Source organism: Neomonachus schauinslandi, chromosome 9 (genome assembly GCF_002201575.2).
Source record: "Neomonachus schauinslandi chromosome 9, ASM220157v2, whole genome shotgun sequence".
Lineage (NCBI taxonomy): Eukaryota > Metazoa > Chordata > Mammalia > Carnivora > Phocidae > Neomonachus > Neomonachus schauinslandi.
In genome coordinates, this window is record NC_058411.1 from 50,613,358 (window position 1) to 50,627,995 (window position 14,638).

General features: G+C 35.5%; 1 protein-coding gene across 1 annotated transcript in view; it reads left to right on the plus strand.

Annotated features, from left to right (window-relative positions):
- The window catches only part of MDGA2 (MAM domain containing glycosylphosphatidylinositol anchor 2), an 802,844-nt gene that overhangs the window by 772,835 nt on the left and 15,371 nt on the right, over window positions 1–14,638 (plus strand). Inside the window, exon 15 of the mRNA XM_021701373.2 lies at window positions 14,122–14,252. Within this exon, the coding sequence (XP_021557048.2) occupies window positions 14,122–14,252 (131 nt within the window). The remainder of the gene's footprint in view (window positions 1–14,121; window positions 14,253–14,638) is intronic.

Here is a 14,638-nt window from a genome sequence, read left to right on the forward strand (position 1 = left end):
TATTTGCAGCAAAAACATTACTGTGTTTAATTATGAGATTCTGTTCCAGATCCTTCCAGAGACTGTCATGTAATATCCAAGATATATATTCCTTTACCTTTCTAAAATAAGGCAAAATTCTAAATGGTGAAGCATCTACGCTCACAGAATTTGGACCAGGGATTGTGGATCTGCATCTAGCTGAAGAATAAGGAAATGCTTAGGGACAACGGAAAATGTTTCTCTATGAAAGAAGGGTACATTTTCAATAAACAGAGATAAACACAGGGAAGATTAAGGCACTGATAATGAGGAAGTAAAATGTGGGATGTTAGGAGGACATTAAGTGTTTTGATATAAATGAATAAAACCAAAAATATAAATATATAATTATATAAACTAATAAAATTGTGCACATGATCTATTCCAGCTACCGCACTGTTTAAGTGAAGTAATCCCCTTAATAGTTCATAAAGATGGCATCCCCCATTCATCTTTTACAGTAGAGAACACAACCTCAGAGAGTGTGTATGAAGTGCAAGTAACTGGTTATGCTGGGGTATAAACTCATTGCCAGCACTATTAACCAGTGTTTTTCACAGTGGAGCACTAGGTGACAAATCTGGAAGGACAAACTTGTGCAGTCAAAAGTACCCTTCACATGAAGTCAGGAAACCTGGGCAGGAACGCGGCTGTTAGCCCTCAGTCACTGTAGGAATTTAGAGAATTCATTTAAAATGTCTGTATCGTGGCCTCCTCGCCTATAGAATGGGACTAATCATTCCTATTTCAGAAATTTGCAGTGCAAGTGAAATAAGGTAACATATATAAAATCTCCTATCAGATGGTAGACACTCATAATCTTAGGCTACTTTGAATCTCAAATAGCAGCAATAATAGCAACAGTAAAGTAATAGCTAATATTGATGGGCCAGGTCACTATTCCTAACACGTCATGGATTATTTCTTTTAATTTTCACAATAAACATTTGTGGCTCCTTAAAATCATTATCCTGTTTCATAGATAAGGAAACTGATACAGAGAATTTTACTTCACTTTACTTGCCGTAATGTCACAGCTGATAAATTGCGGAGTCATAATACCAATCTGGGAAGTGGACACAGAGTTTGTCTGCTTCTCCACCCTGCAGGGAGACTTACTGGAGTGTTTTGAAAGTTTAGCTCATTTAGTGGTAGGGGGAGACAGTACAGATTTTGTGCAGACGACGTGCATGATGAGATTTTTGATTTGGGAAAATAAATCTTCTAGGAGTGGGTAAAATCACTGAGAATCAGAATATAGACTGGAAAAGCGGATAGAAAATTATGACACTAGTTTAGGTTCACTAGGGCCTAACCTATGAAAAGAAATCTCCACACCAATCCCAAACCATCTTACATATTGTGAGATTGCGATCTTATTACAAAGGTAGGATTGGCTCAACTCTAATTTTTCCCATTAGCTGATGATGTATGTTTTACTTATTCTTTATTTCAAATATACTTCTTGGACTTCCTTTCCCTCCCTCCAGTTTACCTTGGAACAGGTTTATTTTAAATTGGCTTTTAAATAAATAATTCCAAGATCAATATTTTGAATTACTTTAATGAATAAAATATGCAGGTTCTGTTTTTATGAGGCTAGCCCCTCCTCAAAACCTCTGCATATTTATGTTGAGATCCAAGATAATTTTAATATACTTTTAACTTCACACACGTTATTCTTATCCTCTTTATCGTCAATGAATGTCCCGCTGACTTCCGCCAGTTTTATTCAGATTGTTTCAGGAAGAAGACAGTTCTCCACTTCTTCCATGTTCTCATACATTTGCCACTTTGATGCCTGTGTCTGTTTCATCGGATGGTGGAAGTTTGCAGGTATCAGATCTGTCACTTGAGTGCCTCTCGGCAGGGCGTGATCATGCTGCTTACTAAAATCTAGGCAAAAATGACTGTTCCAGACATTGACTCATCAGTGAGGACCAGATGAATGGCCTCATTAGGGAGAGGCTGCCTATAGCTGAAACCTTCCCTCTTCGTAGATGTTATTCTAAGACACTCATTCATCTGGAAACCTGGGGGCATTTATAGTTACTAGTTTTACAAATAACATTCTCAGTTTGATTCATTCTCTTGGAAATCCAGATTCAAAAATGATTTGTTGTGAGTTTCTAATAGCCTAATTGCAGTTATTCCTTCTTGAGTAACCATACATAATCTCTGCTGTTTAAACTATGACTAATGCTCAATATATCATTGAGAAGAGTCCTGATTTTTTAATACAATAACGGGCATTTGGTTATGCATTACTTAGAAAAGAGATTCCTCTTTGAAATAAAGTCAAATACGTTGTATTACTTATAGATTGCTATGTAAAAAGTTTCCCCAAAATTGTGTGGTTTGAAACAACAAACATTTACCTCTCAGTGTCTGTGGGTCGGGAATATGGGTGTGGCTTAGCTGAGTGTCTGTAGCTCAAGGTCTCCCATGAGGTTGCAAGCTGTCAGGCATGACTGCCCTCAAATTTGAAGACTTGACTTAGGGACGATATACTTTTAAGCCTGCTCACTTGGTTTCTGGCAGGCCTCACTCCATCATAGTGTTGGACTGAGGACATTGATTTCTTGCTGGCTGTTGAATTCCTCTCAGCTCTCTCAGGTAGTTCCTTGGCATATGGACATCTCTCTGGGACTGTCTCATGGCATGGCAGCAGGCTTCCTCCAAAGCAAGCAATGCATGAGAGAGAGCAAATACATGCCCAAGGCTTTTAACTTCTGCCTTATTCTATTTCTTATAACGGAGCTGATAATTCCAACCCACACTTAATGGGAGGAAATCACACAAGAGTGTTAATGCTAAGAGGTGGAAATCGTTGGGAGGCATCTTAGCGTTTATTTGCCACATTGGTACCATTTTTTGTTAGTTAAATGTTTCATCAAAACTGATTTAAGAGGGGTGCCTGGGTGGCTCAGATGGTTAAGCATCTGCCTTCGGCTCAGGTCATGATCCCAGGGTCCTGGGATCGAGTCCCGCATCGGGCTCCCTGCTAGGCGGGGAGCCTGCTTCTCCCTCTGCCTCTGCCTCTCCCTCTCTCTCTGACTCACATGAATAAATAAATAAAACATTTTTAAAAATTGATATAAGAAAAAATAAATGAAAACTACAATATGTCACCCTTAAACTGTTGATTTATATGTACATGATATAATGTCTAGCTATTGATAATAGTATAAGATTATTTCAGCAATCCTACGGCTACTAGTAGGCGTTTTGATTCATGATTAATCAGCTGGATTTCTAATGTTCTTGAGAGGAATTGAACTTCACTTGAGGTCATTTGATATGACAAAAGCTTATTAAATTCAGTAAAAAATGTACTTCATTTATTTCTAGAAAGAATGTGAGATATAAGCATCATCATATCATACTAGGAAATTAAAGATAAAAATACAAAAGGCACTTACGAATACATTCATTGAACTTGAAAGGTATGGTTCAGTAAAGCCGTGGCTCAAGAAAGCTAATTTCACTGTGGAACAAATGGGAAGCAAAGAAAAGGAGTCCATTAATAGGATCTGTTCTCTCATGAATCTTGAGGGTGGGGAAGAAGTGATCAAGTAGAGAGATGTGGGTTATAGATGTACCTATTTTAAGAGGAAAAAATTAATAGAAAGGTAAGTTTTTAGATACAAAAGCCAAAGCGAAGCAAGTTTCTTGAAGAGATGGAAATTGAGAGTTCTAGTAGGAGAATTAGCCTTGAAGAGGGGAATTAATGTCACTTCCACTGAGGTGGGAAGAAAAGAATTAAGTAGGAACGTAGCTTTTGATACATTCCTAGGTGCAAGAATAGCAAGCAGACTTGGAAGTTGCCTTCTTGACAGTATCTATTTTTTTTTCTGTAAAATAGATGCAGCTCTTGCGTATTCAAAGAGTAGATGGTTTCAGGAGAGTGGTAAATGGAAGCAGAGACTGATCAGTGATGCAGAGGGAGTTGAAGCAGGTGGAGATCAGGATATCAGTCCTCAGTGTCTTGAAATGTGTTTTAGGATATAATGCTCAGTTTCAGTGCCAATCACTTCTTGGGTATATTGCTGAATTCCCCTGCTTACTGACTTCCTTGCTGTCTCTCGGGCCCGTAGTTTCTGGGGTAAAGATCATTCTCTAAAACCAGTAACATAAGGACCTCAAGGACATATGCCTCTCTGGCTTCTCCTTAAGGCAGCTGCCTAGTCTATACCTGCCACACATGAAGTTGCCCAAATTGAGCTGTCTTGTATCTGGGGCCTTTTTCGAGGCTCCATCTTTGTTCTGCTGAACTACATGAAACAAGGTCTCTCCCCATCACATGTTGCCCTGCAAATGTAAATATTTATTTGCCCACTATATAAATACTTATTAAGCAAATAAATATTTTTTAAATCACATGACAGAATAAGTACTTTTTCCCTTCTTAAATCGTCTAAGTAACTCATATTCTACTTTCAGAAGCTAACTCAAGGGCACCTGCTGAAATGTTTCCCCATCCTCTTGTTCCTTTTTTTTTCCCATAACACCTGGTGCACATCTCTATCATAGTATCTGTCACCCTGACCTCTGCTAGACTGTAAGCTCCTTGAGAGCAGCAATCATGATTGCTTTCTGTTCGATCCTCTGAAACCACAAAGGCTCAATAGATTTTTAAAAATAACAATGTAAACTAGATATTTAAGCTTCTGAGTGAAAACAAAGCAAGTGAGTTAAAAGTATTGGTGTAGTTGGGCGCCTGGGTGGCTCAGTTGGTTAAGCGACTGCCTTCGGCTCAGGTCATGATCCTGGAGTCCCGGGATCGAGTCCCGCATCGGGCTCCCTGCTCGGCAGGGAGTCTGCTTCTCCCTCTGACCCTCCCCCCTCTCATGTGCGCTCTCTCTCTCAAATAAATAAATAAAATCTTAAAAAAAAAAAAGTATTGGTGTAGATTGGAAACAGAAGGTCATTTCACCAAGACTTTATAGAATATGTTGGGGAAAAAATGGAAAGTTAATCATTGACTTAACTTGAATCGTCTAAGTGCTCTGGCAACTAAAGCATAGAGGAAAGCAAAAGTGTCACATATTTCTTAACGACTAATTCAAAGAGAAATTTATGTTTATAAAAGTACCCTTAGTAGTATAATGGGAAATATTTTCACTTGGTACTTTCAGAAAGATATAAAACTTGTTCAAATAAAAATTATATATACTGACAGACCATAATATATTGCAGTTCATGTTTTGAGCTGTAGTATCATGGTCCAGATATGTCACTTTATGATTGACTAATGGAATACAGAAATAGAATTTAACGAATCTGGAATTAACCTCTAATTAAATTTTTCTTAATAAGGTATCTCACATTACCTTTTAGCAAGAGTGTATTAAAACTTTCTCAGTGCTGGCATTCAAAATTTTTAAAATTCAGTGGTTTTATACAAGATGTAGAGAAGGCAATGGTGACAACATTTTGCATGATTCTATGGTCTGATTTTTATTCTCAGTTTGGTTAAAGACCGTATTTCTCTTCTGTTTGAGTAAAAAAATTAAAGATTCTTGCTTGTATCTCAAGTATATTCCTCAAGTAGGAAATCTGCTCACATTTTTTTCCCTTGGAGTTAGACATTATAGGAAAGACAGTTTGAGCTTGTTTTCAGTAAAGTCCTGTTTGTATTTAATACTGATAATGCCAATGTCAATCAGTGTGAAAATAATGCTATAGGTGGAAGACATTCGTTGAGGAAGCTGCTTTGTTGAATTAAGATGTATTTTTTTTTTCAAGGGGGGGGTGGATAGAACCTAGCCATGATTTATAACCACTTACTGAAATCTGTTATTACACACACCTGTCACAGACCCTCTAATAAGACCATATGCAATATCTAGTGCACTTACCTTTTAGATTTTATTTTTTTATTACTTTTTTTTACTCAATTAAGAACTTTATTTTTAATCTACAGAACCATTCAAATCAGTAATTAGAAAGCATGGGTTGAACAACAACAAAAAAAGCCCACTTGCATTTGCTGAGAAACTTATTTGAGGGTGAGAGAGTGAGAGAGAGAGAGAGCATGAGAGAGGGGAGTGTCAGAGGGAGAAGCAGACTCCCCACTAAGCAGGGAGCCTGATGCGGGACTCACCCTGGGACGCCAGGATCATGACCTGAGCTGAAGGCAGTCACTTAACCGACTGAGCCACCCCGGCGTCCCTAGTGCACTTACATTTTAAGTCTGTGTTTTGAACCACCAACAATCCCTAAATTTATTCTACTCCTATTTATTTATTACTCAAACAATGTATAGTAGAAGCTGAGATATTTAAATAAAATTAATGATATGACTGAGAAAGGCTGGTATTTCAAAATATACAAGTCTAATTCTTAGTGTAACAAATAAAAAATATTTCATCAGTTGAATTAATGGTAAGCAAATGCATTGACTTGCTTTTGTTTCTCACCCAATGTACCAAACTTTTTAAGCTAACTTCACTGAAAGTATAGATTTATTGTGATGAGTATTTTTACCCTTAGGTCTTAAATTCACTCATTTTTGTTCAACAGAATGAAATGCACATGCTATGTGCCTAGTGGTATATAGGGTTCTATAGAAAATAAGAAAGAATTGTAGTAAAAGGTCCTATCCATCAAATAGTTTGTCATCATATTTAGGATAATAAATTACTGAATAAAATAAAAATCAGAAAGTAATATTCATCAGAATGCATGACAAGCCTGTGCTATGGGTGAACAACGGAGAGAACCTGAAAACAGCAAAGTTAAAATAAAGTTTCTGTGGAAGAGAAAAAATGTAAACCATCCAAACAAGTAAGTATTAAGCAGAAAGCAAAGGTTACAGAATGTGAGAAAAAGAGCCACATGTTAGAATGGAGAATAGTGCTCTTACAGCAGAGAAAGGGAAGTGGTCGAGCCAAAGAGTGTCAGGGTCTACGTAAGGGATCTGACATATATCAGAGAAATAGAAAGCCTGATGAAGGCTATGTTTTAGGAAAATTCATTGGACACTAATGTGGAGATTCAACTGGATACAAGAAGGCATGGTAATGACTAGAGAAAATGAACGGACATTTTTTATTTAAGATATCATTGCAATTATATATTGAAAAAATAGTAACAGTGGATACATGCAGCCATTTCTATTCAAGCAGAAAATAATGTTTTTATAATTTCCCATTTTTGTCTGTGTGTACAAAACAAATGATGCTAACAATTACCTATCAGTATACATAGCTCTTGCCTGAAGCTAGATAATTTGGGCACATCCTCATCTTCCATGAAATGTGAAACACAAATTAATCTCTGTATTACTGATTAGAATAAAAATGTGATTTATGGGCAAGTGATCCCTATGCCTTAGAGTAAACCAAATTACAAATTAATTTCTATGAACTTGGTAATTTCAAGTATCCGTAGGAAATATGTATACATATTTTAGGACATATATTTCAGTTATTTATATAAAATATATATTTATAGTAAATAGTTAAAAGTAAAATTATATTAATGACTTAGTGAAAGAAGAGAACTAGGTAATAATAATTATAAATGATATTGATGCAAATTATATTTATACAGTAATTTCTATGAAATCATGTGATTTCACAATGCCATAAGTAACTCCAAAACCTTGGTCACTGCTCATGAGATAATAAATACAGCACTGGGGCGCCTGGGTGGCTCAGTCGGTTAAGTGACTGCCTTCGGCTCAGGTCATGATCCTGGAGTCCCGGGATCGAGTCCCGCATCGGACTCCCTGCTCGGCAGGGAGTCTGCTTCTCCCTCTGACCCTCCTCCCTCTCGTGCTCTCTGTCTCTCATTCTCTCTCACAAATAAATAAATAAAATCTTTAATAAATAAATAAATAAATAAATAAATAAATAAATACAGCACTTAGGTCAGTTAGCCTTTCTGACCATGGTCCCTAACATGAGGTCAGTTCTTTCGAGCTCTTGCACCTGACTCTTGAAGGGGTGGTGATCAAAAGATGAGAATTAGGAAACCAAAGAGAAGAAAAAGACAGTTAAGTTTTGCTTAGCAACCTCAGACTTGTATCATGGAACTATATAGTATTTGAAAATCCTTGGGGATGATTAAATTCTTACCTATTGATACCTGGTGCCTACTCAAGCATAAACACAGTGCCTCTAAGGACTTAAAATAATTTTTAAAGGTATTAACACAATCCATCATACTCACTTTGGAATTTTCTTACTATAATACTATAATAATGTGCTGAATCAGCTTTGCTGAATCTAACTTCTCTTCAATTGCTTTATTCTGTTTCACAAGTTCTAATTTTGTTGACCTAAATGACCTGAACATAAGTTTATATAACTGTTGTCATTGAATTCTCTCTTATAAACTTAAATAACTGGAAACTTGCTTTAAAAAAGTTCTAAAATCATTTGTCTGTTAATATTGCTTTTGTCATAAAATAGACCAGTGCATCAATAGTTTGGATTCATGGATAATGGAGTATAATTAATACTATATGCATAAGAGTAAGATGTTTAAATTATAATATATTTTAAAGAATTTATTTCAGTCAGTTATACATTTAGTATCTTTTTAAATAGGTAATGCTTGCCTTTTAAAATAAAATCTGGCCACAACTGACTATAGCTCATATAATCTATTCAAAAACAAATTCAAATCTGGAATAATCAGACCTGGCTTCTTTAGGTCTAGGACAAATATTTTTCACATAGTATATATTCAACAAACATAAATTGAAATAATTCAAGTTTGAATTTTTATTACATATGTAAAAATAAAACATTAATTAAAAATATAAACATGATCACAGGGAAAACATTCCCTGAGAAAAAATATATTTGATCCTGATATAATAACTTATAATTATTGATATAATAATGGCAAGTCATACAGATAGATATAGATATAAATGTGTATTTTATTAAAGTACATATTTCCTCCTTTAAGTAAATTCTGAAAACATAGTATATAGTACTTTTTTGGCCTAATTACAACTAATAAATCTAAAAAGAGTGTCATTTTTATTAACATCTGACACAAATTTCCATGTATTGATTCAATGACAGGATTGATTCCTGTCACTTCAATTAAAATAATTGGTCATGCTACCCAAGAGAAATAAGACTTCCACATAAAATGGTAATTCATTCACTGCCATCGATTTACACTAGCACCTCACAGTTACATTTACCTTACATCTACTGGTAACTTTTAAAGCATGGAAAAACTTGAACTCCCTTAATAGCTTAGAGAAAGCATCATTCATTCTTTTCATGCAAGATATTGAAGGACTTCTATTAGAAAAAGAAGCTAGGTCTTACATTTAAGAATTAAAAACAAAACAAAAAAAAAAAAAACCCTGATATTTTCCTTTCTGTAAAAGCAGTTCAGTTAGATAAGAAACCAGTAGGGACTATCACACCTCAACCCCATCAGTTACCACTAATACAGCCATTGGCTGTGGCAGACACAAGCCATGGAATAGATGAGGAGCCTATTTTCTATCTCATGCACATACAGACCATTTCTTCAAATAATTTCAGAAAGGTGCATGCTACATACCACTTTGTAAGTCCAATGACAACTAAGGAACTCAAAAAGTATTATAATTTTATTTAATGTTTAACACTATTATTTATTGGGGCTTGATTTCCTTGGAATCCTTCCCTGTTGTGGATTTATGTTCAAAAATAGAATGCAGTTACATCACACAGAAATATGTCCTGCAGTGGCTTTTCCTTTTGGCACAAGGTTGCCTTTCTAATGTGCAAGATTGCTTGCACTTAGGTCATGGAGCAAGAAAAGTTTGAGCCACATTGAGTATCTAAAAAGGAAGATAGAAAGATGGATTCGGAAAGCTACTTCTTACCACAATGGATCACTGAGCACGGCAGGAAAGTCCCAGAAAATTCAACTCTTAAATGGCTCAAAGACATGAATGCTTTTCCACTATTCTCAGATTGCTGAATCTTGGTATAGTAGTGACTCTCACATTAACCTGTTCTGCAGCCTTAGATCTTACAGGAGAAGCTAACAAAATCCACTCCTATCCTGTGGATATAAAAGAAGCCCCATAAATTGTTTTGGAGGGAATTGTCACAAGATTACTTAGCATTATTTAAGGATGAATAAAGAGGATTAAAATAAGAGAAAATAGAGGTAATCTCTACAGGAGTCATTCTCTGCCTGAGAACAATTTCCTGGCCCTAACATAGAGCTCTGGAATTCAAGCAGAACATGGAGGTGCCACTGAGTTCAGGAGGCAGAGAGAAGAGTACTGGGCAGCTGAACTAGTTAGAATCTGTGAATCAGGGTAAAAGAAAGGAGGTGTGCAGAGTTGGCTTTAGAAGTTTCTATGGGGTTCCACATGAGTCTTTGCCTGAAGACTAGGCTGTCTCATAAGATTCAAAAAACCCAAGATTCACAATATGGCAACATAGCAGCTTTTTTGGACTTGACAACAGAACAGAGATTGGAAGGTCAAAGAGTCCTGGGAGAAGAGCCGTAGGGAATATTATATATTTTGGTGTATGTTGCTTCAGGTTTTTTTTAAATATATATCTATATATATATCTATATATGTACAATTATATGATATATTCCGTAGGGAATATTGAAGTTTAAGCCATTTTTGAACGAAGAGATACCCTAACAGCCTCTGACAACATGAAAAAAAATAGCCAGGCTCTCCCTTAGTAGTTAGGATGATGCCCTGAAGAACTGACCTCTCTAGACCTTTCCTTTAAAAGCCTAAATCTAAGCCCCACTAAGATCCATGGTGGGGACAGATTTGGAGGTTGATTCCCCCAAAGTTAAGGAGTTTAGGATGACAGTTTGGACTTTTCACAGATCTGCACTGCCACCATAAAACCAACCCTATCTGTACAAGTTTAACATGACGAGTCAGCAATTGAATAGTCTGCTGAAACGAAACTGCTTTCTGAGAATGATTATAAATCTAAGTCTCCGTAGTGTAATGTCCACAGTGCCCATTATTCAATGAAAATCACTAGATATACAAAGAAACAGAAAATGTGATCCACAGTCAATGAAAAAGTAAAAATCAACCCATAGAAATAAACTGAAGAGGACCAAACATTAGACTTAGCAGATAAAAACTTTTATTTTTTTTAAATTTATTTATTTGAGAGAGAGAGAGAGAGCACACGCACAAGTGTGTGTGGGGGAGGGGCAGAAAGAGAATACAAGAGAGTCTCAAGCAGACTCTGTGCTGAGGGCAGAGCCCCATATGGGGCTTGATCTCACAACCCTGAGATCATGACCTGAGCCCAAACCAAGAGAGGGATGGTCAACCCACTGTGCTACCCAGGCAGCCCAGATAAAAACGTTTAAAAAGGCATTATAAATATGTTCAATGACATTAGAGTAAATATATTAAAAGAATCATAGGACATAAAGTCTTAATGATTGGAGAAGTCTAGCAGAGAAAGAGAAATTATACAAGAGCCAAATAAGAATTGTACCAGAAAGTAGTAGACAAGACATGAAGAATTCACTGCAGGAGCTTAAAAAACATACTGCAGAAGGCAAAAAAAAAAAAAAAAAAAGTTTATTAGCTGTTATATATATTAGTTATATAGCTGAAAACAGACAGAATTTTCCAACCTGAGAAATGAAGGAGAAAGATTGAGGAAAATGAACACAGCTTCAGTGACTGGTAGAATTTCAAATTGCATAACATATATATAATTGGAGTCTGAAAAGTAGAGGAAAGAGATGAGGCAGAAATAAAGGGAAAGCTAAAAGAAGTTCAGCAAACTCTACATCAAGATTATTTAGGCACATTATAATCAAACTACTGCAAACCAAAGATAAGGGAAAATTCTCAAAAGCAGCCTGAGGGAGAAAGAAAAACATATACAAGGGAATAAAGATAAAATGATGGCTGACTTCACATTAGAAACCATGCTATAGAGAAGAAAATAGAACAACTTTAAAGTGCTTGGGGGAAAAACTGGCAGAATTTTAGATCTCACAAAAACATGAGAGTGAAATGAAATTTTTATATAAACAAATCTGAGAAACTTTGTCTCCAGCAGATCACCACTACAAAAAGTACTAAAGGATGTGCTTAAGGCCAAAGGGAAATGGTGCTAGATTATAACTCAGACCAACAGGTAGAAATGAAGACCATCAGAAATGGTACATAAGTGGAAAACTTAAAAACTGTATGTTCTTCTCATAATTTGTATAAAATACATCTGACTATTCACTGTAAGGTGAGGTTTACATTTTAGGCAAAGGTAAAAAGATACAATTACTATTAAAAATAGAGGACAGGTAAATTAATTATACTGTTGTAAGATTATTACGTGTGTGAAGTAAGATATAGAATGTAAAGTATCAGCTTTGAAATGAAAAGAGGGAGGTTATCCTAAAACACGTATGCTGTATGAATTGTGAGCATGAAGAATAAAATATTGACTATAATTAGACTGTGAAAAGTTATGAGTGCCTCTTGTTAGCCCTGGAACAACCCCTAAAACACAATTAAAAAGGGAGATTTGAAAATCAGTACAAGAAATAAATTGAAACCTAAAAAAAAAATCAAATGAAAAGAAAGAGGGGAAGGAACCATAAAGGAATGAAAAACAGAGGGACAAGGAGAGAACAAAGAGGATGGTAGACTTAAGTCCAAACATACCAAAAACTACAGTAACTATAAATGAACTAAATACTAAAATTAAAAAGATGAACACAGTAACATCGATGAATATAACAAATCACGCTGCGGAAAAGTAGCCGGACACACAAAAAATATTTACTGCATAATTTCATTAATGGGAAATTCTAGAAAAGGCAAAAATCATCAGTCTTATCAGTAGTTGCTTGGCACAGGAACAAGGGCTCAAGTGCTCTGACGATTAACTGCAAAGGAAAGTGAGGGAGCTTTCTGGGAAGATGGAAATGTTCTGTATCTTGATTGCATAGTGCTCACACTGCAGTATATATCAATTAAAAGTTTATTGACCTGTATATTTAAAATGAGAGAATTTTATTGCATGTAAGTTATACCTCAATAAAATTGTTTTTTTAAGTGAATCAAAATACTGATTGCTTAGTGATCAATATAGCCAACTTTGAAACTCTGTGCGTTCAGATTTTGCCTCTGATATTTACTTACTGTATGAACTGGGCAAATTACTTAACCACTCGAAGTTTTCTCTATAATAGTACTTCATAGGATTGCTGAGAAGATTAATTCCTTATCTGGAGTACGTGTTCAACATATATTAGTTGTATTAATATCATCAGCATCACTACTATTTTTACTATGTTCAGAACATGAAACTTTTGAGATATATCAAATCATGAGACAAACTTATTCTCATTTTATCTTCAAATAGTTCTTTTAGAAGAGAAATGAGACTTGGATAAAAAGTAAATTGAAAAAGAGATGCTAATTGGTAATGTAAGACAAGGCATTTAGAGTCAGACTTTGCACAAGCCACTCAATACACACACAGGCTATATTAGTTTCCTGTCAGTGTTGTAACAAGTTACCACAAGCTGTGTGGCTTAAAACAACACAAATGCATTATCTTACAGTTCTAGAAGACAAATCCAAAATGAGTATCATGGGGCTAAAAATCAAGATGTCGGCAGAGCTAGTTCCTTCTGAAGGCTCTAGGGGAGAACACATTCCTAGCTTCTAGAGGCTGCCTATATTTGGCTTGTGGCTTCTTTCTCCATCTTCAAAACCAGCCACATAGTATCTTTTTTTTCTTTCACATGACCTTCTTCTCTCCTGTATCAAATCTCCTGCCTCCATTTATAAAGATACATGAGGTTACGTTTAAGACCCACCAAAATAATCTAGAATAATTCGCCCCCATCTCAAGATCCTTAATTTGGTCACATCTGCAAAGCCGCTTTTATCATGTGAAATAACACTCACAGATTCTAGGGATTAGGACACAATCGTCTTTGGAGGCCTGCCAAATGTCATAAAAGCAAGATTAGAAATGAGAGGGGAAGAAAGGAGGAGACACTAGTGTCCTGAGAAATTTTATTTTTAACAGTTTACAAGTGTTAGGTGAAGGAGAAACAAATGTGAAACAAAAACAAATATACAAAATAAAATGTCATTGTTATTTTTAGGTGTTCTAAATGTTTATCTGCGTTTGAAAGGGCAGACAACGATAGAGAATCCACTGTGGTCTTCAAGTGGGAATAAAGGACAGCGGTGGAATGAGGCTCATGTTAATATATATCCAATCACTTCATTCCAGGTAAGAAAAGAACAATCATTTCTGTGAAGAGACTGCAGCACATGAGCATAAAGTTAAAGGCAGACCTTGAGCAAACATAGGAATATGAAGGTTCAGAAATTCTGTGATATATATGAGCATCACAAAAACGACAGTATTAAGTTTTTCTTTAGTTCCAAAGCTGTTTTATAAAGAGAAAATGTCCCTTTTCTTTATTAATTCTTATCAAATAACATGTTTGAATAATAGTCTTTCAAAATGCAAATGATTTGCTAGGAGAAAATATAATCTATTTCTATAAAATCACATGTGTATATTTTGTTTCCTGAAGATAAATAACATAGGTTCTTATAATAATGGAAACTGGATAGTCGATTCTCAATTAATCTGTTCAAATTTTACTTGAT